Consider the following 27,503-nt stretch of genomic DNA (forward strand, 5'->3'; position numbering starts at 1 on the left):
ATGTGTTCCATGGTAAGGTTTAGGAAATGTTATGTAAAACAAAGGCAACTTTATTACTGCAACACTTGTTGGAGGCTTTACTATTCTCATGTGCATTATGAGTCTCCAACAGGGACTATATTAAACATTTCTAAAACTTTGGGGACAACACACCTTTTCCCTTGGGACATTTTGAAAGTGTCCCAAGAAACCCACTTTGATGTATTTTTTTAAAAAGGCCCTTTTTTCCAAACTTCCAAAAATATTGTCAGTTGATACCTTTTACCTTACCATTATTTTTAGTATCTGTTATTTCTCATTTTTAACCTAATGAAAACCTTTTATGTTTTTAAACTCTTATCTGTTGACTGGCTTTCAGCCTTTTACCTTGCTTTACTTCTTATTTTTATCACACTTAAAAAAAAACCCTTGGTTGAACTTTATTGTTGATCTAAGTTATACATATACTTTTTCTTTTTTTAAATTTGGCTGTGCCATGCAACTTGCAGGATCTTAGTTACCCAACCAGGGATCGAACCCAGGCCCTGGCAGTGAAAAGCACTGAGTCCTAATCATTGCACCGCCAGGGAATTCCCTCAATATTATTTTAAGACTCATCTGTTTTACTCTTTTTGTAAAGTCCTTTTTGCATTGGGTTTTAAAAAACTCTAAAACTTTATTCCAACCCCTTCAAAGTTCTCACTTTATTTCAGCTTCAAGTTTTAATTTCTTAATCCTCATTTAATAACCATATGTTAAACATCTTTATTTCCTATATATTTTACTTATTTTATGATATTTTATAATGCACAGCTGAACAAGAAGAACCACAGCAAAGAGCTCAGGAAAAGAGATGGCTGGCCTCTCCCCACAGCCCCTTACTCTCACACTGGTAGCTGCTTTTCTAGGCTCCCTCATGCAGAGCTAACATTTTTCACAAGGATCAATTAAATACATATATGAGATACCCCAAAAGAAAGTCCCAAGAGCGGGAAAAAAATGATTATTCTTACAAATTAGAGCTGCTTTTTAACAATAAAATGTTAGTTCCTATGTATTTGCGAGGTAGCAACATGAAGGCAGCTTCACTGTTTTTCATCCTGATATATGATCTCAGGGCACATCATAAACCTGGGCAGGCTGGGTGCAGTTGCTGGGATGTCTAGAGTCATCTTCAGTTTTCCCTCAATGCCTACTTCCCATTAATTTCCAAAACCTGTTCAATCTGTATTAAAAATACAGGCACTACCTCTAGCCTAGACTCCTACAAAAGCATTTAACGATCTCTCCATTTCAGGTGTATTCTCCTTTTATTCATCCTCCAAAGCACAATCAGATTCATCTTCCTAGTATTTAGTGTTGGTCATGTTAGTCTACCACAAACTCATTACCACCTTCCCCTTGAAACATCTTCCTCCTCCTGTACAGTGGTACCATCCTGGGTTATGGCTTGAACATCACTATTGATTACTTCTCTCCCGTCTTCTAGCTAGCATCCAATCCATTCCCAGGTCTTTTCAACCCCATTTTCTAAGTATCTCTCAAATATGTCCACCCACTTCTAGCTACACACACTGCCACTACCTTGGTCCAGGGTGACCACCATTTCTCACAGGGATTCCTGCCAACAACCTTGTAACCAGTCTCTCTGCTTCCCCTCTATCTTCCAACAGGCTAGAAACAAAGTGAACTCTTGCTGAAATACAAATCCTATCTATCTCAGCTCCCATTTTAAATCCAGCAAAGTCTTCCTTATTACCTTCAAGATGAAGTCCACATTCCTTCATATGAGATACCCATTTATTTCTTCAGTCCCATCACTATTATTTTCTCCAGGTCTCTGCACATGCTATTCCCTCTGTTTCTAAATCCTCTGCCCAAACATCCCATCCCCCCACCTAATCCCACCTTATCATCAGATTTTAGCTTAAATGCTACTTCTTCCAAGAAATCTTCCTTCAACTCTGGGGATCTGCCTATGTGCTCTACACAGCAAAGCACATTATGTGCTTTCTATTACCTTGAACTAAAACTAAAACCAGTGTACTATATAATGGATGTGTTTGTTTACTTGCCTGTCTCCCCTTCTAGACTGAAAACATCCAGAGGACACAAATTGTCTAACTCACTTAAAATCCCCAGTACCAGGAACAGGCTTGGTGACAGCAGATGTTTAATAAATATTTATTGACTAATTAAACAAAAGGATTAAAATTCTTAAATAGCTTCTTTCCTCTGACTAAAAAAAGTCCTCATTGATCATGCAGGTGATCAGGACCTACATAATCCGGACTCAACCTATCTGTCTAGCCTTTTCTCCCACTACTTCTGTTTCATTTACTTTACGGGATAATCATACTGTATTACTAGTTGGAATTTAAACATGCCCTTTACTTTCTTACCTGAGTAACTGTTCACTCCTGGAATCCCCACCTCTTCTTCAGTTAAAATCAAGCCTAGTTTTAAACAAAGATACAAAAATGAAGCCTTCCTGACTCTTTCCAGCCCAGAGTCTCCCTTTCCTATGAAGAAATAAACACTACATTTATAACTCTTATGAATTATATTCTGCCCGTACAATGGCTATGTATGAATTTATCTTAATTCCCTTAATACAATGTAAGCTTTTAAAAAGCAAGTAGAGTTGATTATTTGAGAACTCTGTTAGTTTATTTGCTCACTGAAATGTATTTTTAACACCAAAATCAATATTCACAGTGCTTTTGTGGTCATTTGTGAAGAGTGCAGCAAAACATTTGAGTCATCTATCATGCATTCCCAGATGAGGTCAAAAAGGTGATGCTCTGTCTTTTTGTTTCAGTTCTTGTACTGTAAACAAACGTCCTTTCTCTGGTCTATTCAGTGTTGTTTTTTCACATCTTTATGATTTTTCTTGATTTCATTGTTTAATATGGCCCCCAAGCTGACTGCTGAAGTGCTGTCTAGTGTTTCTAAAAGTAAGAAGGTTATGATGTGCCTTACAGAGAAAACACCTATGTTAGATAAGACATGAAGTATAGTGTACTTGGCCCTGAGTTCAATGTTAATGAATCAACAATACACGTATTAAAGAAGGCATCTTTAAACAGAAACACACATAAAAGAAGGTTACTAATTGGTTGATGAAAATGTGACCAGAGGCCTACAGGAAACTAACCCTGTATTTCCCCTATGAACAAAGGTTCAGTGTTTGCAGTGACTTTTTAAAACATAACTACCTCAAATAATCAGAATTGACTGTACTATATGTTATGCATTTTTGTTTCCCTCTCAGTGCTTAACAATGAATGCCTCACATAAAATGGGTATTTAATAACTGACCAGTGAATATATAAATGAAATCTATGATCTCTTGGTAACAGAGAGGGGGGGATGGAAGATAAGGAAGCTGAGATTAAGGTATGAATAGAGAGGACTAAAATAAACACCCACTGACCAACAAATACACAAAAGAGAATGACATGAGAAATACTACCCTCAAAAAATTTCTTTTTTAAAAAGCTGACATAGAATGTTTCAATCTCAGGCTTTTTGGAATCACAGCAAGAAAGACTTGTTAATTTACTCTATCCCTTAAAATTAGCTTACTGACCCCTAGCAAAGACTTAAAAAGTTAAGATACCTTGGCATAGGACTTCTATGTCCCACAGAAACATGTAAAGAGCTAAATATGAAATTTAAGGCTAAAAAAAACCCCAAAAAAACTTCAAAGACTTTAAACTTCCTACTTATGCTCAGTATCAACTATGAATTTGAGAGCATCATGAATTTCACTTCTCTAGATGCTGGAATTCTAATATACAAGCAGCCCTCCCTTTGCATGGCACCCTGTTAACTGAAACTCATACATATTGGACCAGGCCCTCACTTGGCACAATCTATTACCACAGAAGAACTGAGCAAAGCAAAGACTGCAGAGCAGTAATTCTCGTGTGTTCCTTCCAAAGTAACACAAATGGCAGAGGCAAATGAGCACATTTTATTGCCTGCTTCACATTCTATTCCATAAGATGGCCATATATATTTGTTTATTGGTTTTTAAACACTTATGTAACTCTACAGGCCAGGCAATGTCTAAGCCCTTTAAAAACAATTCATCTAATTCTCCTAACAACTCTATGAGACAGATAGTATTATTATCCCCATTTTACAGATGAGGAAACTCTTAAACAAAGAGTTTAAGTTATCTCACTCTAGGCCACACAATGATTAGGGACCTCAGTATTTGAACCTAGATGATCTGACTCCAGAGATAAAGGTCCAGAGCTTACACTCCTGACTGCTATGCTATAATCATGACTTTAACCAGTGCCCCCCTTCTACTCGTCCCCACCTTCAATCTATTATTCAACTCAGTACCAAGAGTAAGGTACATAAGTGAGATCATTTCACTCCTTTGCTTATCAAAATTCCTCACTGGCTTTATACACTTAAAATAAATCCAAACTCCATGCAATGGCCAAGTCCCTGAGCCTACCACTTCCCTTCCACATGCTCTTGCCATACTGTTCTCTAACTTTCTCACCAGCTCTTTCCCCACTCTGGGTCTTTGCTCACTCCATAATGCCCTCTCTCTGGAACACTCCTCCTTTACTCTGTGTGCTCTAAATTCTTTAAGTCTTAATGTAGATACCATATCCTCAGGTCTCCTCTCACCACCCTAATTAAAACAGCCCCATTCATCACTCTCTACTTCAGCCCCTTTTCTTCATAACACTCAAAAAATACGTAATTATTTTGCTTACTTGTTCTTTTTATCTCTCCCCACCAAAACTTGCTTACAACTATACTTCAAGTATCTGAAAGAGTTCCAGATGCTCAGTAAATATTCATTAAATGAATAAGCCAGGTTATCCTGTGGCTTCCTGCGATCCTTAGTACAACACCTCATTTTCTTTGTTGTATGGGTATCTGACATGAGAAGCATACCTATAATTTTGAGTTTTCTTTATCAGAGATTATCTAAGCATTAAGAATATAACTCATTCATTAAAAGATGATCATCACCATTTATTCTAAAAAACTCATCTGAAAAATGTTATCAGTCTAAAAGGAATGTTAATTATGTAGTTATTATTTTCAAATTATTCCTTATAAATCTTAACATGACCAAAGGGATATTACCTATGTTAAAGTCAAACACCAGTGTTGTATCTCCAGCAAATTTCTCAAGCTCTTGTAACTCTTAATGTTCAAATTACTTTTATTTAATTATTTAAAATTGTGTAATTCTGCTGCATTTTAACATTATGCATATATAGTTATTTTTTTAATTGTTCGGAAAATGAGACTTTCAACATATGGCCAGTTTTTTCCAATTTAAGTCAAAAGTGTTTCATATTCCAAATGAGTTATCTATTTGGTTTGGGGGTAAAGTAGGCATAAGTCTACACTTAAGCTATACATCCTAAGATTATCTACAGAAAATTAATCTTCAATACTTATTTCTACAAATGTCACAAACATAAGTATTTTACATTTGCTAGTTAAATAAACACCAACATCCAGCATTCTAATTAGAATAGTACTGCCATAATTAAGTGAGACTTAAATTACTCAGTAATCAGCTGCTAGTATAAACAATTCAAAAGCCAAACAGGAGATATAATAAAAAGTATGTGAAGTACAGGTAGATGGTTGTAACATGAAATACCATTAGGCAAAGTGTACTCTGTGACAGCATTTTATTGACATAATCAGATTATCTACAATGTATATACTTGTATAGCAAGTGCTTTGAGTTTTGTCTTTTCATACTTAATTGATTTACTGAAAGCAAATTACATTGCTGGATGTGGGAATAGGAGGAGAATAGCAACGCAGCATCCTTCACAAATCTTATTCTCTTAAGGTTTAAAAATATGAAAACAAAATGTTAAACTTTAATTATCCAAAAGGAAAATACCACCACATTTCCAAAGAGGTCTTTATCCCATGTGCCACCTCTCTGTACTGTAGGTGTTACTACATGTAAGAAGTTCTAGCAACATCTTAATTATGACAAAAATCTCTCTAATCTTCCATATAATCTCTTTTTAAAATCTGTCCCACTGCTAAAAAGAACCAAAGCCAGGGGTCCTTGCAGAAATGGCTGACTCCAGGGCTGAAGCAGTGAAAATACAGGACGAGCTTGAAACATCTTGTGCCAGAAAGGGCGAAAAAAAATAAAACGGCATGACGAAAGGATACAGGCCAGCTTCACAGGGCTCTCACTGGCTACATCAGTGACAATTTGAGTACTGAAGTAAGTGGCAGACAGTAATGGATTACAATCCACTGAATAAAATGAAAATCCATGAGAGAGGGATGGAGGAAAGAAAAAAAATGACAGCTCTTGCTTAAAGTAAACTGATAACTGAAGAGAAGAGGAGGGATGAGCATCACTATTTTTAACCATTATAGTAAAAATTGGCTCAAGCAATCATCTGTAGATGCTAAATCCAGGGGGGAGTCTGATGAGGAGGGGGTCTCAGAGTATCTCCCCACAGATTGCTTATTAGTTGCAATTAGATAAATAGTAACTATATGGTAGAGGAGTCAGACAACACCTTGACTGAGTGACCAAAATTAACATCACTACTGAGCAACATACAGAAACTGTTTTCCCCCTGAAAAGGACACAGCATCACTTAATGTAATTTTCCAGCTCAGAATACATAACCTGAGGAAGTATCAGCTAAACTTAAATTGAGGAATATTTTATAAAATAACTGGTCTATAACCTTCAAAAGTGCCAATGTCATTTTTGTTAGGAAAGAAAGGTTAAGGAACTCTTCATTAAAGGAGAGTAAAGAGTCATGACAATTAAATACATGATCCCGGATAGAATCCTGTACTGGAGTGGGATAACTGGCAATATTGGAATAAGGCCAAAGGGAGATAAAATTATTGTTTCAATGTTAAATCTTCTGAATCTGATAACTATATCATAGCCATATAGGAGAACAAACCTTGTTCTTAGAAAATACACACTTAAATCTTGAGGCAAAGGGGTCACGTAACCTACTTTCAAATGGATCAGATGAGAGTGTGTGTGCGTGTGTGTGTGTGTGTGTGCAGACAGAGAGATAAAGACAGAGAGTAGAAGAGGAGGAAAATGACAAGCAATTATGGCAAAATCTTAAAAATTGGTGAATATGGATAAAGGGTATACAGGTATTTTCTTTACTATTCTTAAAACTTTGATTTCAAAATAAAAAGTTATTTAAAAATCTGCCTCACTGCACAACACTGTGAATGTGCTAAATGCTACTGGATTCAACACTTTAAAACGGTTAATTTCATGCTATGTGAATCTTAACGGCAATAAAAAACATTTTTTTCCCTAAAACTACCCCTCTAAGTAACACAAATAACTTGGAACAAAGTCAAACTTCATGAAAGGATTGATTGGTTTATTTCTTTTTCATTTCAAGCTGTCATTTTCTTGATTCTATAATTTGGAGAACATTTATTTCAGTGTCAAATTAGGCAGTAAACTAGCTTTCTCAAGTGCAATCATTCCTCCATTAAAGCATTGAAGAGTTTTGATAGAGTGAACACTATACATTATGCTTTTAGATATAGAATGCATCAGTTTTAATGTAAAGGAAGTTTATCACAGTTAAAATGCATTATGAAATTTAGGCTCACCTGACTTTTTATAATTAGTATCATTCTATTTTATAATTAAATTATAGTAGAAAAGAACAATTAGTAACATAGCATATGCAAATCATTCTTTTGGTACACCAACTACCACACCCCCTCCCCCAAACCATGTTAACGTGTCAAGCAATGTTAAGTACTTATATGAGTAAAAAATCCTAAAGGTTATAAACATTTCACACAACTTATAAATAGGCCAATCACACCCTCAAGGACTCTCTTAGGATTATTCTAGTTACAAAGTTCTCATGAAAAACAGTAATCTATTACCATTTTTTTTTAATGACAAAAGTTAATAAAAGCTAGCTAAATGTTATATTTAGATACAACAGTAATGTTCTATTTATGACTCTAAATAACTAGGACACCCATTCCCACTTGTTAGAAAAACTTTTAGTTAAATATTTAGCATAAAGTATTTATTTGAAAATTGTTCTGGAAATACCAGTCATTACAAATTCAACTATATATCTTATGACACACGTTAACAATTCAAGCACAAGTTCCTCAAATGCAACTTCTAATAAATTTTGAAAGTGTAAGCTCCTGAGGTCCATATTTTTTTAACGTATGGGAATATTATTCCTATTCAACAACCAGAAACAGTCCTTCTCTACTTTAAGCAGCTTCAGACTTGCATTGTTCTGTGTGTGAGTTTAATTGTGAAACAATCTTTCCTATTGCTGACAGTTGCTTAAGGTCACTTGCTCAGGTTACTTAGTAAATCAATTTTTTTTTCCCAAAAAAGAAAGGACAGTGTGATGTTTTTCTTATCAAGAGATGTCATATGTTAAACTGGTTTCAGAAGCAAATCAAATATTGCAGTGTATTAAAAAAAGAGTATAGCATAAGAATTGTTAGCATTATAAATTCCAATTCTAGTTTTTACAGGTATGATAAAATAGTAGCTACTAAAATAATAGTAAAAATTTCACTGTTAAAGGGGTTTAAAGTTTATTAAAAATTTTTGCCAACTTTTAAATTCCTACTCTTTAGAACTAATCTAAGGAATGACAGTTTTTGTTCACCTATATCTTTTAACTTTAGGTTACACCTTTTTAAAGCTATCTCATAATGACCAAACAAAACAAAAGAACAAGAATTTATTGAGAATACAATGGTAAACCTTTTCACAATATATTAACTCATTTAATTCTCTCAACATTCCTGGAAGGTAGACCTTATGCCCATTTCATACAGAAATGCACAAAAAGTCTCTTGACTTATGATGTCTTCCCTCAAATTGCTCCTCTCACCCCTCATTTAAAAATAAAACTGAAACCCAAAGAAGTTTGCTCAGCTTGGGCATACTCATAACAAATTATCTTTTAAAATATGTGGCACCCTATTTAAAATACCCTATTAAGGTAATTTTATTAACTGTATTATGAGACTCCTTCAGGAAAAAAAATCTAAAAGAAAGTACTAAAATTAGTTAAGCTTAAAAAAAAGCATAAAACCCTTCTAAGAGAATGAGAAAATTACGAAACATCCTGCACTGGGATAATATGTGAAAACTACATCTTTGTAGACACAAATGCTTGACGTTGTACAGTTTGATCACATCACTTATAGATGTTTTCACTTCTATGTGATTAAGTTCAGATGCACTGCCAAATATCAAACACTAACTGAAAGTATATAACTAAGAAATCCTATCAATAGAATAATAAAATGAGAAATCCTGCACCTCAGCAGTGATAAGTTTGTAAAACTACCTGTAAGTGAACTCAAATAATTTAAAATTTTTAAATAAAATTTAAAACTTAAAAATATTAAGTAAGTCAGCAATAGTTTTTTCCCCCATTTTCATCCATGATCGATTAAACTTAGATTTACTCAAATGCATTTCCAAATCCCAAAAACTAGGCTCAATTTTTCTGACATATGGAAATTGTTTCCAGAACCTCACTACTAAAATTTTGAAGCCTATATAATTTATTTCCCCTCAAACTCAAACAAACACAAACCACCAAACATCTACACTTTAAATTATTTAATCTGGACTATTTGATTGGGGTAGAAGGGGGACCTCCCTTTGCAACAGAACAGCTTCTTAGACAGTATTCAGTAATGTCATCCTCTGCTTGGAACCATTTGGGTGTAGGTTCTTATCAGTGATCCCACATCGTTTGACCTGTGTTTAAGATTTTTCACTCCATGTTTGATTCCCTATTTGGCCTTATCCTCCTTGCAGCAAACACATATTTTGAAATACCAGGATCTATCTTTTTCATTAAGCCTTTGCTCCGTCTTAATTGTTCTTTCCATTCTCTGAATTTCTACAGTATATATACCTATACCCCAAATTCAGATATCATATCATCTTATATTATTCTGTCTTTTTCATGTGCTTGTTATGTGCATCCACTTCACAGAATCATAAGCTGCTACTGGAACCATAAGGTCTGTCAGTCAGTTTACAGTACTGTACAGTGCTTGTGGTAGATATTTAATAAGCACTCACTGAAAGATCCTTATAAGATATGGCGAAGATTAGTAAGGATATCAGTAATGTATTTTCAGTTATTATATACCATTTAAACATTTACAACCTATGCCAAAAACACACTCCTTGGATAGGTACATAACGAACTAAGGAAAATTATTCCCAAATTATCCAATCTGAGCATAAGAAAAATTGGGAAAAGTTGTACATAAATCAGAGATTAATAAGACACAGCACTACAGGCACAGCTAAATGACCACAATATAAAGATCAAAAAATTGTGTGAAACTTATTAAAGTTGTGGAAGCTACAACTACAGGGGACTAATTCTGAACCACATACTACAGCTCATGACTGTCATGACATTTTTTTTAGGATTACAGTGAGCAAGTTCATTACAAGAAAAAAAAGATTTCCTTTTTCACCTACAACTGTTTGCTTCTCAATCATTGAGGGGCATCCTACTTACATTATTCAGAGTATTACAAGAGGCCAGAAAATTTTTCTTTTATGACTGGTACATATATGGAAAAAAGGAATAAACAGTGAATTTGGTTCAGAAGCTTATTATAAACTTTTTTCAAGTAATGTTTAACTTGTTTAAGGCATACACTAGTAATTCACCTCTATTACAGTGAATAATGGCTTGTACAAGTTAGCAAAAACTGTTAAATATATGTTCTAAAAGCAGACTCTATTTTCTAGATGTGCTACTTTGGGCAAGTTTCTGAACTTCTCTGTGGTCATTTTCCTCAACCACAAATTGAGAATAACAATAATGTTGTCACTATTGTTCTTGGCACATGACAAATGCTCAATAATGATTTGTTTTTATTAGAAATATCTGTACTTAAAAGATTTCCTCAGTAATATAAAACAACTTACCAAATATAACATACTCATTCAAAAAATATTTATTGAACACCTACTGTATGTCACACACTGTACCTGGAGTAAGTAATATAGCAGTAAACAAAACGAAGTCCCCACCCTCAAGGAGCTTATATCCCAGAGGCAGCAGACGGATACATGTAAATTAAGGAAGCAGAGGGGAGAGTGGTGTGTGTGAATGTGGGCATTTTATACAGACACAGAACACTGAGAGAAAGAGGGAGAGTGGTGGTAGATGAGGTCAGAGGGAGCAGCAGAACCAGATCAAGTAGAGGCTGGTAAGCAGCAAAATAACAAGTGGCTGCTGAGTTCTGAGCAGATGTGAGTTAAAACATAAGAGTTTTAAAGAATCACTCTTGTTGCTGTGTGCAGAACAGATTATAGGATTAAAATTTTTATTTGGCTTCATGAGAAATGAGCCACACTTCAGAAACCCATTCAATACCAAACTTATAACTATAAACCAAACATATCAAACTAAGGATATTACTTTTAACCATTATGGTTTAACTTCAAATAAAAAGTTTTAATCATACAATCTTAAGTCACTTTTAAAAATTACAAGTGATGAATATGCACTGTTCTTTAATGATTTGCTAAAACTGCATAGAAACAAATAGCAAGAAAAACAAGAAACTGAATTTTAAATATATGTCTTCTTTCTACTATAAAAATAAAAGCTACCTAAGGGAATTCCCTGGCAGGCTAGTGATTAGGACTCCATGCTTTCACTGAGAGGGTCCCATTCAGGCCCTGGTCGGGGAACTAAGATTGCGTAAGTCATGTGGCATGGCCAAAAAAAAAAAAACAACCCTATCTGGACGAGAATTTTTTGAGTGAAACATTTTTAAATGCATACATACACATTTATCACATAATGGTGAGTTTGTGTGGAAGTTATAAAAAAATTATTTATATTAGAATTAGGTAGAACTTACTCTCCTAAGAATTTCTAAACTAAATACAACTCATATGTCAAGAGAAGACACTCCAAAATAATTGGCTAACTAGACTTCTCTTAAGTACAAAACGCTCTTGGCTATTGTTGCACATTAACAAAATCACTCATATTTACTACAGTTCATAGTCATGAGGAGCTATCAAAACATGGGAATGCATTATGTTATTTTACCTGTATGAAATTTTCTGGCTAAAGGGCTCTGGTAAGCCAAAAGAATTTCTTGCCAATTTGGGAGAGTGTACTGAAAAACTGGAAAGCACACTGCAATGTGCTTTCCTTATATATACTGCTCATCCATTATCAGAGATTATGAATTGGATATCACATTTTAGAGGATTCTTTTTCTTGATTTTGTTCAGTTTCTTTAAGGACAGACTGTCAACTTCAAATTGCCCTCATAAAATAAATCTTTTTATACTTTAGAAGAAATATTTTAGATTAGCAGCATCTTTAAAATCTTGAGAAAATACAAGACAACTGAATAAAAATTAGCAGATGGAAATGCAATATGTCCTTCCAAAGACTTTATTCCTTACTTATGTCTTTTGAAAGAGTTATTTCTGTAATATGCTTTACAATATTAAAGGCATTTGTGATTTGGTGAACACAACATAAGGCACACATTACAGATAATTTTATAAGTACTCCTATACATTGCTTAACATGTCTATTGAGGTGAATATACATTGAAAATGATGATTTATGGATTAAGACACAGCTCTTACATACTTGGAAATAATCCACTCTGACATTTTCTTTACTCCTTCAAACACTATATTCCTTTCATTTTTTTCTACACGTTATAAATTGTTATAAATTACTTTTTTAATTACACAATAATGACAGTGTTTCAAGACTTTATTTTATGTCAAGTGCTATGCTAAGTGTTTCACATAAACATAATCCTCACAAGAACCCTGTAAAATAAATACCATCCTATTTTATAGATGGTAAAGTTTGGAGATACTGTCCCAATCCCCAAGATCACTATTTCTTAGTGGTGGACCTAAGATTTCAATCCAGTTCCGATCTCTGAACCACAAACTTCTTCCCAGATCCAGTAAACATCACATGGAGGTGTCTAAATATAAGAGTGTGTATAGGACTTCCCTGGTGGCGCAGTGGTTAAGAATCCGCCAGCCAACACAGGAGACAGATTTGAGCCCTGGTCCGGGAAGATCCCACATGCCGCAGAGCAACTAAGCCCGTGTGCCACAACTATTGAGCCTGCAAGCCATAACTACTGAGCCCACCTGCCACAACTACTGAAGCCCATGGGCCTAGAGCCTGTGCTCTGCAACAAGAGAAGCCACCACAATGAGAAGCCTGCGCACTGCAATGAAGAGTAGCCCCCGCTCACCACAACTAGAGAAAGGCTGCATGCAGCAACGAAGACCCAAAGCAGCCAAAAAAAAATTTTAAAAAAAAGTGTGGGGCTTCCCTGGTGGCGCAGTGGTTGAGAATCTGCCTGCTAATGCAGGGGACACGGGTTCGAGCCCTGGTCTGGGAAGATCCCACATGCCACGGAGCAGCTGGGCCCGTGAGCCACAACTACTGAGCCTGCGCGTCTGGAGCCTGTGCCCCGCAACGGGAGGGGCCGCGATAGTGAAAGGCCCGCGCACCGCGATGAAGAGCGGTCTCCGCACCGCGATGAAGAGTGGCCCCCACTTGCCTCAACTAGAGAAAGCCCTCGCATGAACCGAAGACCCAACACAACCAAAAATAAAATAAAATAAATAAAAAATTCTCATTTAAAAAAAAAAAAAAAAAAAGTGTGGATAGCTAGCAAATTACTATAAAAATATATAGATGGGACTTTCCTGGTGGCACAGTGGTTAAGAATCCACCTACCCTGTTGCAACATCATGCCAGCCTCGGCTGCCACAGGCTCGCCCCGCATTCTGTACCCCTCCCTCCCTCCGGCTTGAGTGAGCCACAGCCCCCTAATTAGCTGATCCTTTAACCCCGTCCTGTCTGAGTGAAGAACAGACACCCTCAGGCGACCTACAGGCAGAGGCGGGGCCAAATCCAAAGATGAACCCCAGGAGCTGTGCAAACAAAGAAGAGAAAGGGAAATTTCTCCCAGCAGCCTCAGGAGCAGCGGATTAAATCTCCACAATCGACTTGATGTACCCTGCATCTGTGGAATACCTGAATAGACAACGAATCATCCCAAAATTGAGGCGGTGGACTTTAGGAGCAACGATATACATATATTTTTCCTTATTCTCTTTCTGTGACTGTGTATGTGTATGCTTCTTTGTGTGATTTTTGTCTGTATAGCTTTGCTTTTACCATTTGTCCTAGGGTTCTGTCTGTCCATTTTTTTTATTACTTTTTAATTCTTTTATTTTTAATAATTATCTTTTATTTTAGTAACATTATTTTACTTTTTTCTTTCTTTTTTCTCCCTTTTTTTCTGAACCATGTGGCTGACAGGGTCTTGGTGCTCCAGCCGGGTGTCAGGCCTGTGTCTCTGAGGTGGGAGAGCCGAGTTCAAGACATTGGTCCACCAGAGACCTCCCGGCTCCACTGAATATCAAATGGCGAAAGCTCTCCCAGAGATCTCCATCTCAATGCTAAAACCCAGCTCCACGCAACGACCAGCAAGCTACAGTGCTGGACACCCTATGCTAAACAACTAGCAAGACAGGAACACAACCCCATCCATTAGCACAGAGGCTGCCTAAAATCGTAATAAGGCCACAGACACCCCAAAACACACCACCAGACGTGGAGCTGCCCACCAGAAAGACAAGATCCAGCCTCATCCACCAGAACACAGGCAATAGTCCCCTCCACCTGGAAGCCTACACAACCCACTGAACCAACCTTAGCCACTGGGGACAGACACCAAAAACAACGGGAACTACGAACCTGCAGCCTGAGAAAAGGAGACCCCAAACACAGTAAGTTAAGCAAAATGAGAAGACAGAAAATCACACAGCAGGTGAAGGAGCAAGGCAAAAACCCACCAGACCTGACAAATGGAGAGGAAATAGGCAGTCTACCTGAAAAAGAATTCAGAATAATGAGAGTAAAGATGATCCAAAATCTTGGAAATAGAATAGAGAAAATACAAGAAACGTTTAACAAGGACCTAGAAGAACTAAAGAGCAAACAAACAGTGATGAACAACACAATAAATGAAATTAAAAATTCTCTAGAAGGGATCAATAGCAGAATAACTGAGGCAGAAGAAAGGATAAGTGACCTGGAAGATAAAATAGTGGAAATAACTACTGCAGAGCAGAATAAAGAAAAAAGAATGAAAAGAATTGAGGACAGTCTCAGAGAGCTCTGGGACAACATTAAACGCACCAACATTCAAATTATAGGGGTCCCAGAAGAAGAAGAGAAAAAGAAAGGGACTGAGAAAATATTTGAAGAGATTATAGTTGAAAACTTCCCTAATATGGGAAAGGAAATAGTCAATAAAGTCCAGGAAGCGCAGAGAGTCCCATACAGCATAAAACCAAGGAGAAACACGCCAAGGCACATATTAACCAAACTATCAAAAATTAAATACAAAGAAAAAATATTAAAAGCAGCAAGGGAAAAGCGACAAATAACATACAAGGGAATCCCTGTAAGGTTAACAGCTGATCTTTCAGCAGAAACTCTGCAAGCCAGAAGCGACTGGCAGGACATATTTAAAGGGATGAAAGGTAGAAAACTACAACCAAGATTACCCTACCCAGCAAGGATCTCATTCAGATTTGACGGAGAAATTAAAACCTTTAAAGACAAGTGAAAGCTAAGAGAATTCAGCATCACCAAACCAGCTTTAAAACAAATGCTAGAGGAACTTCTCTAGGCAGGAAACACAAGAGAAGGAAAAGACCTACAATAACAAACCCAAAACAATTAAGAAAATGGTAATAGGAACATACATATCAAAAACTACCTTAAATATAAATGGATTAAATGCTCCAACCAAAAGATATAGACCGGCTGAATGGATACTAAAACGAGACCCGTATATATGCCGTCTACAAGAGACCCACTTCAGACCTAGGGACACATACAGACTGAAAGTGAGGGGATGAAAAAAGATATTCCATGCAAATGGAAATCAAAATAAAGCTGGAGTAGCAATTCTCGTATCAGACAAAATAGACTTTAAAATAAAGACTATTACAAGAGACAAAGAAGGACACTACATAATGATCAAGGGATCAATCCAAGAAGAAGATATAACAATTGTAAATACTGATGCACCCAACATAGGAGCACCTTAATACATAAGGCAAATACTAACAGCCATAAAAGAGGAAATCGACAGTAACACAATCATAGTAGGGGACTTTAACACCCCACTTTCACCAATGGACAGATCATCCAAAATGAAAATAAATAAGGAAACACAAACTTTAAATGATACATTAAACAAGATGGACTTATTTGATATTTATAGGACATTCCATCCAAAAACAACAGAATAAACTTTCTTCTCAAGTGCTCCTGGAACATTCTCCAGGATAGACCATATCTTGGGTCACAAATCAAGCCTTGGTAAATTTCAGAAAACTGAAATGGTATCAAGTATCTTTTCTGACCACAAAGCTATGAGACTAGATATAAATTACAGGAAAATATCTGTAAAAAATACAAACATATGGAGGCTAAACAATACACTACTTAATAACCAAGAGATCACTGAAGAAACCAGAGGAAATTAAAAAATACCTAGAAACAAATGATAACAAAAACACAATGACCCAAAATCTATAGGATGCAGCAAAAGCAGTTCTAAGAGGGAAGTTTACAGCAATACAATCCTATCTCAAGAAACAAGAAACATCTCAAATAAACAACCTAACCTTACCCCTAAAGCAATTAGAGAAAGAAGAAGTAAAAAACCCCAAAGTTAGTAGAAGGAAAGAAATCATAAAGATCAGATCAGAAATAAAAATGAAAAAGAAATGAAAGAAACAATAGCAAAGATGAATAAAACTAAAAGCCGGTTCTTTGAGAAGATAAACAAAATTGATAAACCATTAGCCAGACTCATCAAGAAAAAAAGGAAAAGACTCAAATCAATAGAATTAAAAATGTAAAAGGAGAAGTAACAACTGACACTGCAGAAATACAAAGGATCGTGAGAGATTACTACAAGCAACTATATGCCAATAAAATGGACAACCTGGAAGAACTGAACAAATTCTTAGAAAAGCACAACCTTCCAAGACTGAACCAGGAAGAAATAGAAAATATAAACAGACCAATCACAATCACTGAAATTGAGACTGTGATTAAAAATCTTCCAACAAACAAAAGCCCAGGACCAAATGGCTTCACAGGCGAATTCTATCAAACATTTAGAGAAGAGCTAACCCCTATCCTTCTCAAACTCTTCCAAAATATAGCAGAGGGAGGAACACTCCCAAACTCATTCTACAAGGCCACCATCACCCTGATACAAAAACCAGACAAAGATGTCACAAAGGAAGAAAACTACAGGCCAATATCACTGATGAACATAGATGCAAAAATCCTCAACAAAATACTAGCAAACAGAATCCAACAGCACATTAAAAGGATCATACACCATGATCAAGTGGGGTTTATCCCAGGGATGCAAGGTTTCTTCAATATATGCAAATCAATCAATGTGATACATCATATTAACAAATTGAAGAATAAAAACCATATGATCAGATCAGTAGATGCAGAAAAAACTTTCGACAAAATTCAACACCCATTTATGATAAAAGCTCTCCAGAAAGTAGGCATACAGGGAACCTACCTCAATATAATAAAGGCCATATATGACAAACCCACAGCAAACATCATTCTCAGTGGTGAAAAACTGAAAGCATTTTCTCTAAGATCAGGAAGAAGACAAGGAGGTCCACTCTTGCCACTATTATTCAACATAGTTTTGGAAGTCTTAGCCACAGCAATCAGAGAAGAAAAAGAAATAAAAGGAATACAAACTGGCAAAGAAGAAGTAAAACTGTCACTGTTTGCAGGTGACATGATACTATACATAGAGGATCCTAAAGATGCCACCAGAAAACTACTAGAGCTAATCAATGAATTTGGTAAAGCAGCAGGATATAAAATGAATGCACAGAAATCTCTTGCATTCCTATACACTAACAACAAAAGATCAGAAAAAGAAATTAAGGAAACAATCCCATTCACCACTGCAACAAAAAGAATAAAATACCTAGGAATAAACCTACCTAAGGAGACAAAAGACCTGTATGCAGAAAACTATAAGACACTGATGAAAGAAATTAAAGACGATACAAACAGATGAAGAGATATACCATGTTCTTGGATTGGAAGAATCAACATTGTGAAAATGACTATACTACCAAAAGCAATCTACAGATTCCATGCAATCCCTATCAAACTACCAATGGCATTTTTCACAAACTAGAACAAAAAATTTCATAATTTGTATGGAAACACAAAAGACCCCGAATAGCCAAAGCAGTCTTGAGAAAGAAAAACGGAGCTGGAGGAATCAGACTCCCTGACTTCAGACTATACTACAAAGCTACAGTAATCAAGACAGTATGGTACTAGCACAAAAACATAAATACAGATCAATGGAACAGGATAGAAAGCCCAGAGATAAACTCACACACATATGGTCACCTTATTTTTGATAAAGGAGGCAAGAATATACAATGCAGAAAAAGCCTCTTCAACAAGTGGTGCTGGGAAAACTGGACAGGTACATGTAAAAGAATGAAATAAGAACACTCCCTAATACCATACACAAAAATAAACTCAAAATGGATTAAAGACCTAAATGTAAGGCCAGACACTATAAAACTCTTAGAGGAAAACATAGGAAGACCACTCTATGACATAAATCACAGCAAGATCCTTTTTGACCCACCTCCTAGAGAAATGGAAATAAAAACAAAAATAAACAAATGGGACCTAATGAAACTTAAAAGCTTTTGCACAGTAAAGAAAAACATAAACAAGACGAAAAGACAACCTTCAGAATGGGAGAAAATATTTGCAAATGAAGCAACTGACAAAGGATTAATCTCCAAAATTTACAAGTAGCTCATGCAGCTCAATATCAAAACAACAAACAACCCAATCCAAAAATGGGCAGAAGACCCAGACAGACATTTCTCCAAAGCAGATATACAGATTGCCAACAAACACATGAAAGAATGCTCAACATCACTAATCGTTAGAGAAATGCAAACCAAAACTACAATGAGGTATCACCTCACACCAGTCAGAACGGCCATCATCAAAAAATCTACAGGGCTTCCCTGGTGGTGCAGTGGTTGAGAATCTGCCTGCTAATGCAGGGGACATGGGTTCGAGCCCTGGTCTGGGAAGATCCCACATGCCGCGGAGCAGCTGGGCCCGTGAGCCACAACTACTGAGCCTGCGCGTCTGGAGCCTGTGCTCCGCAACAAGAGAGGCCGCGATAGTGAGAGGCCTGCGCACTGAGATGAAGAGTGGCCCCCACTTGCCACAACTAGAGAAAGCCCTCGCACAGAAACGAAGACCCAACACAGCCATAAATAAATACATAAATTTTAAAAAAAATCTACAAACAATAAATGCTGGAGAGGGTGTGGAGAAAAGGGAACCGTCTTGCACTGTTGGTGGAAATGTAAATTGATACAGCCACTATGGAGAATAGTATGGAGGTTCCTTAAAAAACTAAAAATAGAACTACCATATGACCCAGCAATCCCACTACTGGGCATATACCCTGAGAAAACCATAATTCAAAAGGAGTCATGTACCAAAATGTTCATTGCAGCTCTATTTACAATAGCCAGGACATGGAAGCAACCTAAATGTCCATCGACAGATGAATGGATAAAGAAGATGTGGCACATATATACAATGGAATATTACTCAGCCATAAAAAGAAATGAAATGGAGGTATTTGTAATGAGGTGGATGGAGTTAGAGTCTGTCATACAGAGTGAAGTAAGTCAAAGAGAAAATCAAATACAGTATGCTAACACATATATATGGAATCTAAGGGAAAAAAAAAAAAAAAAAAGGTCATGAAGAACCTAGTGGCAAGATGGGAATAAAGACACAGAACTACTAAAGAATGGACTTGAGGATATGGGGAGGGGGAGGGGTGAGATGTGACAGGGTGAGAGAGTGTCATGGACATATATACACTACCAAATGTAAAATAGATAGCTAGTGGGAAGCAGCCGCATAGCACAGGGAGATCAGCTCGGTGCTTTGTGACCACATAGAGGGGTGGGATAGGGAGGGTGGGAGGGAGACGCAAGAGGGAGGAGATATGGGAACATATGTATATGTATAACTGATTCACTTTGTTTTAAAGCAGAAACTAACACACCATTGTAAAGCAATTATACTTCAATAACGATGTTAAAAAAAAAAAAAAAAAAAGAGTGGCCCCCGCTTGCCTCAACTAGAGAAAGCCCTCGCACAGAAACGAAGACCCAACGCAGCCAAAAAATAAATAAATAAATTTATAAAAAAAAAAAAAAGGAGTCATGTACCACAATGTTCATTGCACCTCTGTTTACAATAGCCAGGACATGGAAGCAACCTAAGTTTCCATCGACAGATGAATGGATAAAGATGTGGCACATATATACAATGGAATATTACTCAGCCATAAAAAGAAATGAAATTGAGATTTTTGTAGTGAGGTGGATGGACCTAGAGTCTGTCATACAGAGTGAAGTCAGTCAAAGAGAAAAACAAATACCGTATGCTTACACATATATATGGAATCTAAGAAAAAAAAAGTTATGAAGAACCTCGGGGCAGGACAGGAATAAAGACGCAGACATTGAGAATGGACTTGAGGACATGGGGAGGGGGAAGGGTAAGCTGGGACAAAGTGAGAGAGTGGCATGGACTTACAAATACTACCAAATGTAAAACAGATAGCTAGTGGGAAGCAGCTGCATAGCACAGGGAGATCAGCTCGGTGCTTTGTGACCACCTAGAGGGGTGGGATAGGGAGGGTGGGAGGGAGACGCAAGAGGGAGGAGATATGGGGATATATGTATATGTATAGCTGATTCACTTTGTTATAAAGCAGAAACGAATACACCATTGTAAAGCAATTATACTCCAATAAAGATGTTAAAAAAAAATTAGTAGAAAAGACGGAAAAGAATAAAGAACATTGTCACCAGTCAGAAAAAAAAAAAAAAAAGAATCCACCTGCCAATGCAGGGGACACGGGTTCAAGCCCTTGTCCGGGAAGATTCCACATGCCGCGGAACAACTAAGCCCAAGCGCCACAACTACTGAGCCTGCACTCTAGAGCCCACCAGCCACAACTACTGAGCCTGTGTACCACAACTACTGAAGCTCTCGCGCCTAGAGCCTGTGCTCCGCAACAAGAGAATCCACCACAACGAGAAGCCTGCTCAAAGCAACAAAAACCCAATTCAGCCAAAAATAAATAAATTAATTAATTTAAAAAATATATATAGATGGACACACACACATAATTAGACTAAACAATGAAAGCTCATATGAAGTGACACCTTAGGAAAAAAAAAAGAATAAACAGTTAAATACATTGTCCCAGAATGTTAAGTAATGTCAGCTGAGACTAAAGAGAGCTAAATCTTTATACATAAGACCCATTACAAGTACTAAAAATGTACTTTGAATCTATGAAGTAGTCTTGCTGCCCTCCAAATTGGAACTTGAATTTATCAAGTGAGTAGATAAAATTACCAAATTGCAGGAAATACAGAGGTTAGAGAAACACTTAAACAACCCTATGGGATCCAATTAGCAAAAACCAAACTGAGGAATGTACAAAAAACTCAGTTTCTTTAACACGTAAACCTTAAGAGGGAAAAAAAGAAGACAGAGATTGAGCCTACACATTAAAAGAATCAAGAGATATACCCACCAACTCAGAAACATCAAAGAGGAATCATGAGGCAAATGAGAAACAAATGCTGACTGGGTATTTGATATCACGTAATCATCCTTTTTAAAAGGTGTGATAATGGTATTATGGTTATGATTAAAAAAAAAGCTGACTCTTTATTTTTGCAGATTGATATAGATGAAATGATAGTGTCTGGAATTTGCTTCAAAATAATACGGAGTGGGGGTGGTAGGCAGAGGCACAGATAAAGCAGGACTAGTCATACTGCTGAAGTTAGGTCTGTGTACACAGAGGTTCATTACAACAGTCCCTCCAGTTTTGGATATATTTGAAATTTTCCATAATAAAAACCAAAAAGTAAATTCCAACTAGACAGATCTAAATATTAAAGCTAAGACAATAACATTTCTTCAAGACTAAAAAAAGTTATTTAAGCTGCCTATACTCTTCCTTTTTTTCTTAAAGGAAATATTAAATAAACATTGGAAATAAGTAAGAAAATAATACAAGAGCATAGAAAAAGGTTCAACTGTGGAGCCATACTGTAAAACCTAGGAGTGAGTACTATTAAGTGGTACTTAAAATAAAAAAGGCCAAATACTTTGAGTGGATGCATAGTAAACAAATGAAAAATACTTGAAAACAGGAAGGGCACAGGAAAACGTAAGAGGCAGCTAAGAGCTTTTTAAAAGCACCTTGGCAATGGTACTAAACAGACTAATTTGAACTACAGAAAATCACTACTAAGAAATGCTGGCAAAGATAAAATCATCTTTCTTTGCAATTAAATTCTTAATATCTACTTGTGTCCAGTTACTAGAAGAAAGGAAGGATAATGAATTTACTGTTTCAGCAATAACAATTGGTTTAAAGAAAAGTTGATAGGGGGAGACTAGAAAGCTGAAAATCACCTTTGTTTTCAAGTTCTAAGAAGCAAACTGAACAGAGATTTACTGGTAAGATAGGGAAATAGGGGGAACACATCCGAGGACTGAAGTGGAAAACCAATGATAGTTCAAGTGCACCAATTTGCAGTGGCAAATTTCTTGAAGGCAGGTATTGTATTTTTCAAGTTCAGAAAATACAGTACTATTCCAATAAATAATAAATGTATTATCTGTTGAAATAACTAAATGAAATATTTTCTATAAAAGCAAAGGGTTCTCCCTCTGGGGTCAGCTAGACTAGATCAGTAGTTTCCACAGTTCTATTACATTATGTGACCATTTAGAAACTAAAATCATGCAAATAACACCAACAAAAATCAGCTTACAGGGGAAAAAAAATGCAAGCTATGCTTAAGAGAATAACTTAAAATGGAGTATCTACAGTAGTTGCCTTAGGACCTTGGCCAGCCCTGTTTGAATCACTATCATAAAAAGAATACGGGCCACTGATGAAATAGATTTACTGTTAATATTACTCCCTGCATGAAAGAGAAGGATTGGCTGGGCTTGAACAGTAAGGAGCAGTTTGACTGACCATTACCAGGTTACCTTCACTGCATTTCCAAAATTTGAAGAAAAAAGACAACAGAACTGTAGCAACTTTCAATTTATACCATAAACAGGATAACAAAATATAAAAGTGTTCAATTTTATTACAGCCTCAAGTAAAGGGAGGCAGGTCAAAGGATGACAATGGTCAAGCTTTTCCCAGTTGGTGGGAGTGGTGCCACTTATCCTTTCCTGCCACCGCTCTCTTTAATGCAACTCAAGTACAAGTGGGAGGAAACTGGCACTCCAAGCTCTGGCTGGCCTATGGTTTTATCTGCTTTTCCTCAGTTCCACAATGTTCTGCAAAACAGAGCCATTTAATACCACCAGCAGGTGCAACAATTGTGGAAAATATCTCCCTAACCTTCCATAAAAGTCTACAAAATCTCAAAAGCCAGTATTTGAAATATATCATTATACCTAAGAACTGCCACCATGCTGGATCTAACAGTAGCTCCAGAGGACACATTTTGAAAGACCACATTTTTCTTTCTGAAGTAAACCTCAATGGGTAGGGATATATGCTAAATAAAAGTCCTAATTTTCCAGAGTCATGGGTTGCACTTATTTACTGCATAAAGCATTTAAATATAACATTTATTGATTGCCACATTTAAACAAAATTCCTTTTTCAGCTGAAACTGTCTCTGGAGGATAATAACTTTCTAAAATTTATCTGCTCTTATGAAATATTTGCTCTGTTTTTTTGCCCCCGATAGAAATTCATGCCTCCAATATGCCAGCGAAGTTGGAAAAAGTCTTACTCTAGCCCAATCCCATCAATTTAAAGATAAGGAATCCAAGGTCTGGAGAGTCATGGGATTCTGCCTCAAATCAGACATACGGCTAATTTAAAAGGCAGTATCAGAATCTGAACCCAGGTCTCCTAAACCTCTAGCCAGTGCTCTATCATATAAAGCCTCATTTCTATTCAACAAAGCTCTCAGAGCAGTCCTTAGTCACTTCATTGTTTCCTCATTTGCAAGTTTCCTCATCGCCTTATCCCCTTGATAATCAGAACAGCGGTTCTATGGATCTGCTTCACCTTCATTATGGCAATTTAAGGTGTAAATGTGCACAGTGCCACAGGTACTGGTTCTGTAAAATGCTTTCATTTGGGGGGAAGAATTTCTTCTCTCCTGCCAGTGAAAGATGAAAATTAAATTCTGAGTATTCATCAGTAAAATAACCTCATGTTGTAATCCTAATATCATGTGTCAGACACCCACCAAAGCTTTAAAAAGTCCTTGGTGGCAACATTCTTACATGTTCTTGAATAACCTGGTTCAAGTCTCCATTCTAAATTGGGAAGTAAAAAGGAAGGGAGAAGTTATTTTTCAACAGCAGCTCTTCCATTAGATTGACTTGATAACTATTTATGTGACAAATTTAACCTGAAGCACTTGAAAATTAGTAACAAAGGTGATAAAAACAATATGAAACGAATAATTAAAGCAGAAATACTGCCTTGATTTGTCTCCTGAAAAATGTACAGTCTCTTCACATGTTTGAGTACTACAGATTTAGTCCCCTAAGAGTTTTTTTAGTGGTTTTTCTTCCACTGTCCTCTGGCTAAGAAATAAAGAGATAGTTTTGTAGAGAGTTTTGGATTTTTAAAGACTATTTAAGCTGGTATCCTAGTCTTACACCAAATATTAAAAAACAACCAACAAACCTGGATCTGAAAAAAAACACATGATTTTATTTTATCTTTGGAAAGCAAAGGTTACATAAATAGCAAAACAAACCTAAAAAAAGGACTGACAACTTAACGGTCAAATAAATAGTTGATAAAGCAAAATCACCAAATCACTTTTCAAACATGGAGCTTCTCAATGAAGTTTAATCTTACTCTTGATGCAGAACATCTGCTATAGTTATCAAAACCATACTGATCTAAACATACTGTATTAAGGGCTTTATATGCTATCTAAGTCCTTAGCCTTTAATTCTCACAACAACACTCTAAGTATCTATCATTATTTTCATATTGCACCTGAGAAAACTGGGGCACTTCAAGGTTAAGTAATCTGCCAAGGTTACAGAGCTTGAATCCAGCTCTGCAGGTTCACAAACCTGTGCTCCTTAGGCACTCAACTGCCTTCTTGGTAGCACAGAAAACTTGAAAATATGGTCAGACTCTAAATTCTACCTGATGTATTACCCAAGCCACTGTGAATTTTTTTCTTATTGAAGTATAGTTGATTCATAATATTAGCTTCGGGTGTACAACAGCGATTCGATATTTTCATATATTATACTCCATTTAAAGTTATTATAAAATATTGGCTATATTCCCTGTGCTGTACATTACATCCTTGGATCTAATTTATTTTATACCTAGTAGTTTGTATCTCTTAATGAATTATTTTTTCTGGGGTCAAGAAAGCCTCAAGAATTTGCCATCTACACTTCCTGATTTTAGGTTGGGTGAGTGGCACAAATGAAATGTTTTTGTCACCACACATTGTATCACCACTAAACTCCGAAAGGAAGGGGAAAATTCTTAAACTTTATTTCCTGCTGGCCTAGCAGACCTTACTTAACCACTGTTATATCTATCTGATACACTCAATTTAAGTGTAAGATACTAAAGTTACCACTTAAATCTTAAAGAAAATCAACTATATATTAGCCATTTTACCTGTCAGGGAAGTTAAAAGTAGATCAACAGGATATAAACCTGGGTTGTTTCCTTCTTTAGGGGAAATTTCTTGTTAATTCAATGACTTGTTAATTAAACCAAATGGAACAAGTGGCCCTCCAAAAATGAAGTGTAGTGGAAAAGGAAACAGAGGAAAAGAATCGCAGTAAGCTATGTGGTGATCTACTCTCACTGATGTTAGAAAAGCGTCTCCTCTTGAGTAACTTCAGTCTGACCACAGTGGCCACTTGTTACACCTACCACCCACTCCAACACTTCAGGTTCATTAGGAATTAAAAGAAACCCAGAAAGGTAAATAAAGGACACCTCCCGACCAGGCCTAAGGTCTCTGCACCACAGCCTGAGGTGCACAGAGAGCCAGTGAAGTGAGTCCTCCACCCGCAAGCTTTCGCTGCTGCCCAGGAGGCAAAGCCCAAAGCCTGGGGCCAAGACAGCTCCCCGGCCAGGGCACTGACCCATCTCTAGACAACCCCGCCCCCTCCCCGACCAAAGTGTCTGTGCCTAGAAGGGTGGGGGTAGAGGCAGGGTGAGGAAGGCCTGCTTAAGAGAGAAGGGAGCTAAGAGGATGTTTCGAACGAGGAAGGGTCCCTTCCCAGACTGGCGGTTCGGGACGCGGCCCGGGGCCGAGAAGACTGCCGGACGGCGCCATGATGGGGCCGGCCGAGACGGGGGGCGTGACGCGGGAGGCCCCGCGCGCAGACCCGGATCCCCTTTCCCCCCGCCCCTCCCCCGAGTGGGCCTCGGCCACAACTGACCCCCGATACTCACGCTTTGTCCACCAACTCCCGCACCTTCCACATGTTCAACATCGTGCCCCGAGCGGGCTGAGCCGCCACCTCCCTTTCCTGTTCCCCAAGGACCCCGGAACCCTTCCGCGCCGGGACAGATCCAGGCCGGGGTCGCCGCCGCCGCCTCAAACTCCCCCAGTCAGCGCCTTATCGTGCCACAGCCGCGGCGCCGCCAGTGACACGTCGAGACGCGGGGACAGAGGCGCTGCGTGGAGCGGAAGTGCCCGACTTTCCTCCCGCTGCGCGCGGGGCACGCTGGGACTTGTAGTTCTTTGAGCGCGCCAAGCGGGCCAGTTAAGCTGAGAGAGTTGCTGAGGTAAGATTAGTAGGGTTCCTCCTAAATTCTCGGGGTTCTCCGCACCCCTCCCCAGCCCCCTGACCCACAGAACCGGAAACTCTTAGGGGTGGGGTCGGCAGTCTGTGCTTTAACAAATCCTCCATGCTCACGTTTCAGAACCACCGGTATAGAATCTCGTCACACAAACTTGTTTTTCAAATATAAAGCATTGTTATGTTATTAATAATGATTACATATAAGGAAGTGTGATTGGTATATGTATTCCTCATTGACAGAAGCAACGCTGTATTTGGTTCCAAATGTCCAAATATACTTCCTTCCCAGGGCTTTAGTTTACATCCTTGTAAATTGAAGAGATTGTATTTTAAAACCTATCCCACTCTAATTCTGTGATACAGTGCTCTTATATTTAGACAGCTACTTGATATCCTTGTTAAATATTGTATTATAAAGCTCAGAAATTCAGTTCACACTCCCTG

At 37.3% G+C, this 27,503-nt stretch overlaps 1 protein-coding gene across 9 annotated transcripts in view; it reads right to left on the reverse strand.

Annotated features, from left to right (window-relative positions):
* CLINT1 (clathrin interactor 1) overlaps window positions 1-26,964 on the reverse strand; it is a 66,749-nt gene extending 39,785 nt beyond the window's left edge. For 5 of the 9 annotated variants that reach the window (XM_036846515.1, XM_036846512.1, XM_036846511.1 and 2 more), the window contains exon 1: window positions 26,707-26,947. In XM_036846515.1, coding sequence (XP_036702410.1) covers window positions 26,707-26,747 — 41 coding nt within the window. In that variant the 5' untranslated portion in view covers window positions 26,748-26,947. Of the gene's footprint in view, window positions 1-2,381; window positions 2,436-26,706 lie in introns of all 9 variants that reach the window. The other 4 variants (XM_036846510.1, XM_036846508.1, XM_036846505.1 and 1 more) reach the window with 3 other exon arrangements.
* Between the last annotated feature and the right edge of the window lie 539 nt (window positions 26,965-27,503).

Source organism: Balaenoptera musculus, chromosome 3 (assembly GCF_009873245.2).
Source record: "Balaenoptera musculus isolate JJ_BM4_2016_0621 chromosome 3, mBalMus1.pri.v3, whole genome shotgun sequence".
Taxonomy (NCBI): Eukaryota; Metazoa; Chordata; class Mammalia; order Artiodactyla; family Balaenopteridae; genus Balaenoptera; species Balaenoptera musculus.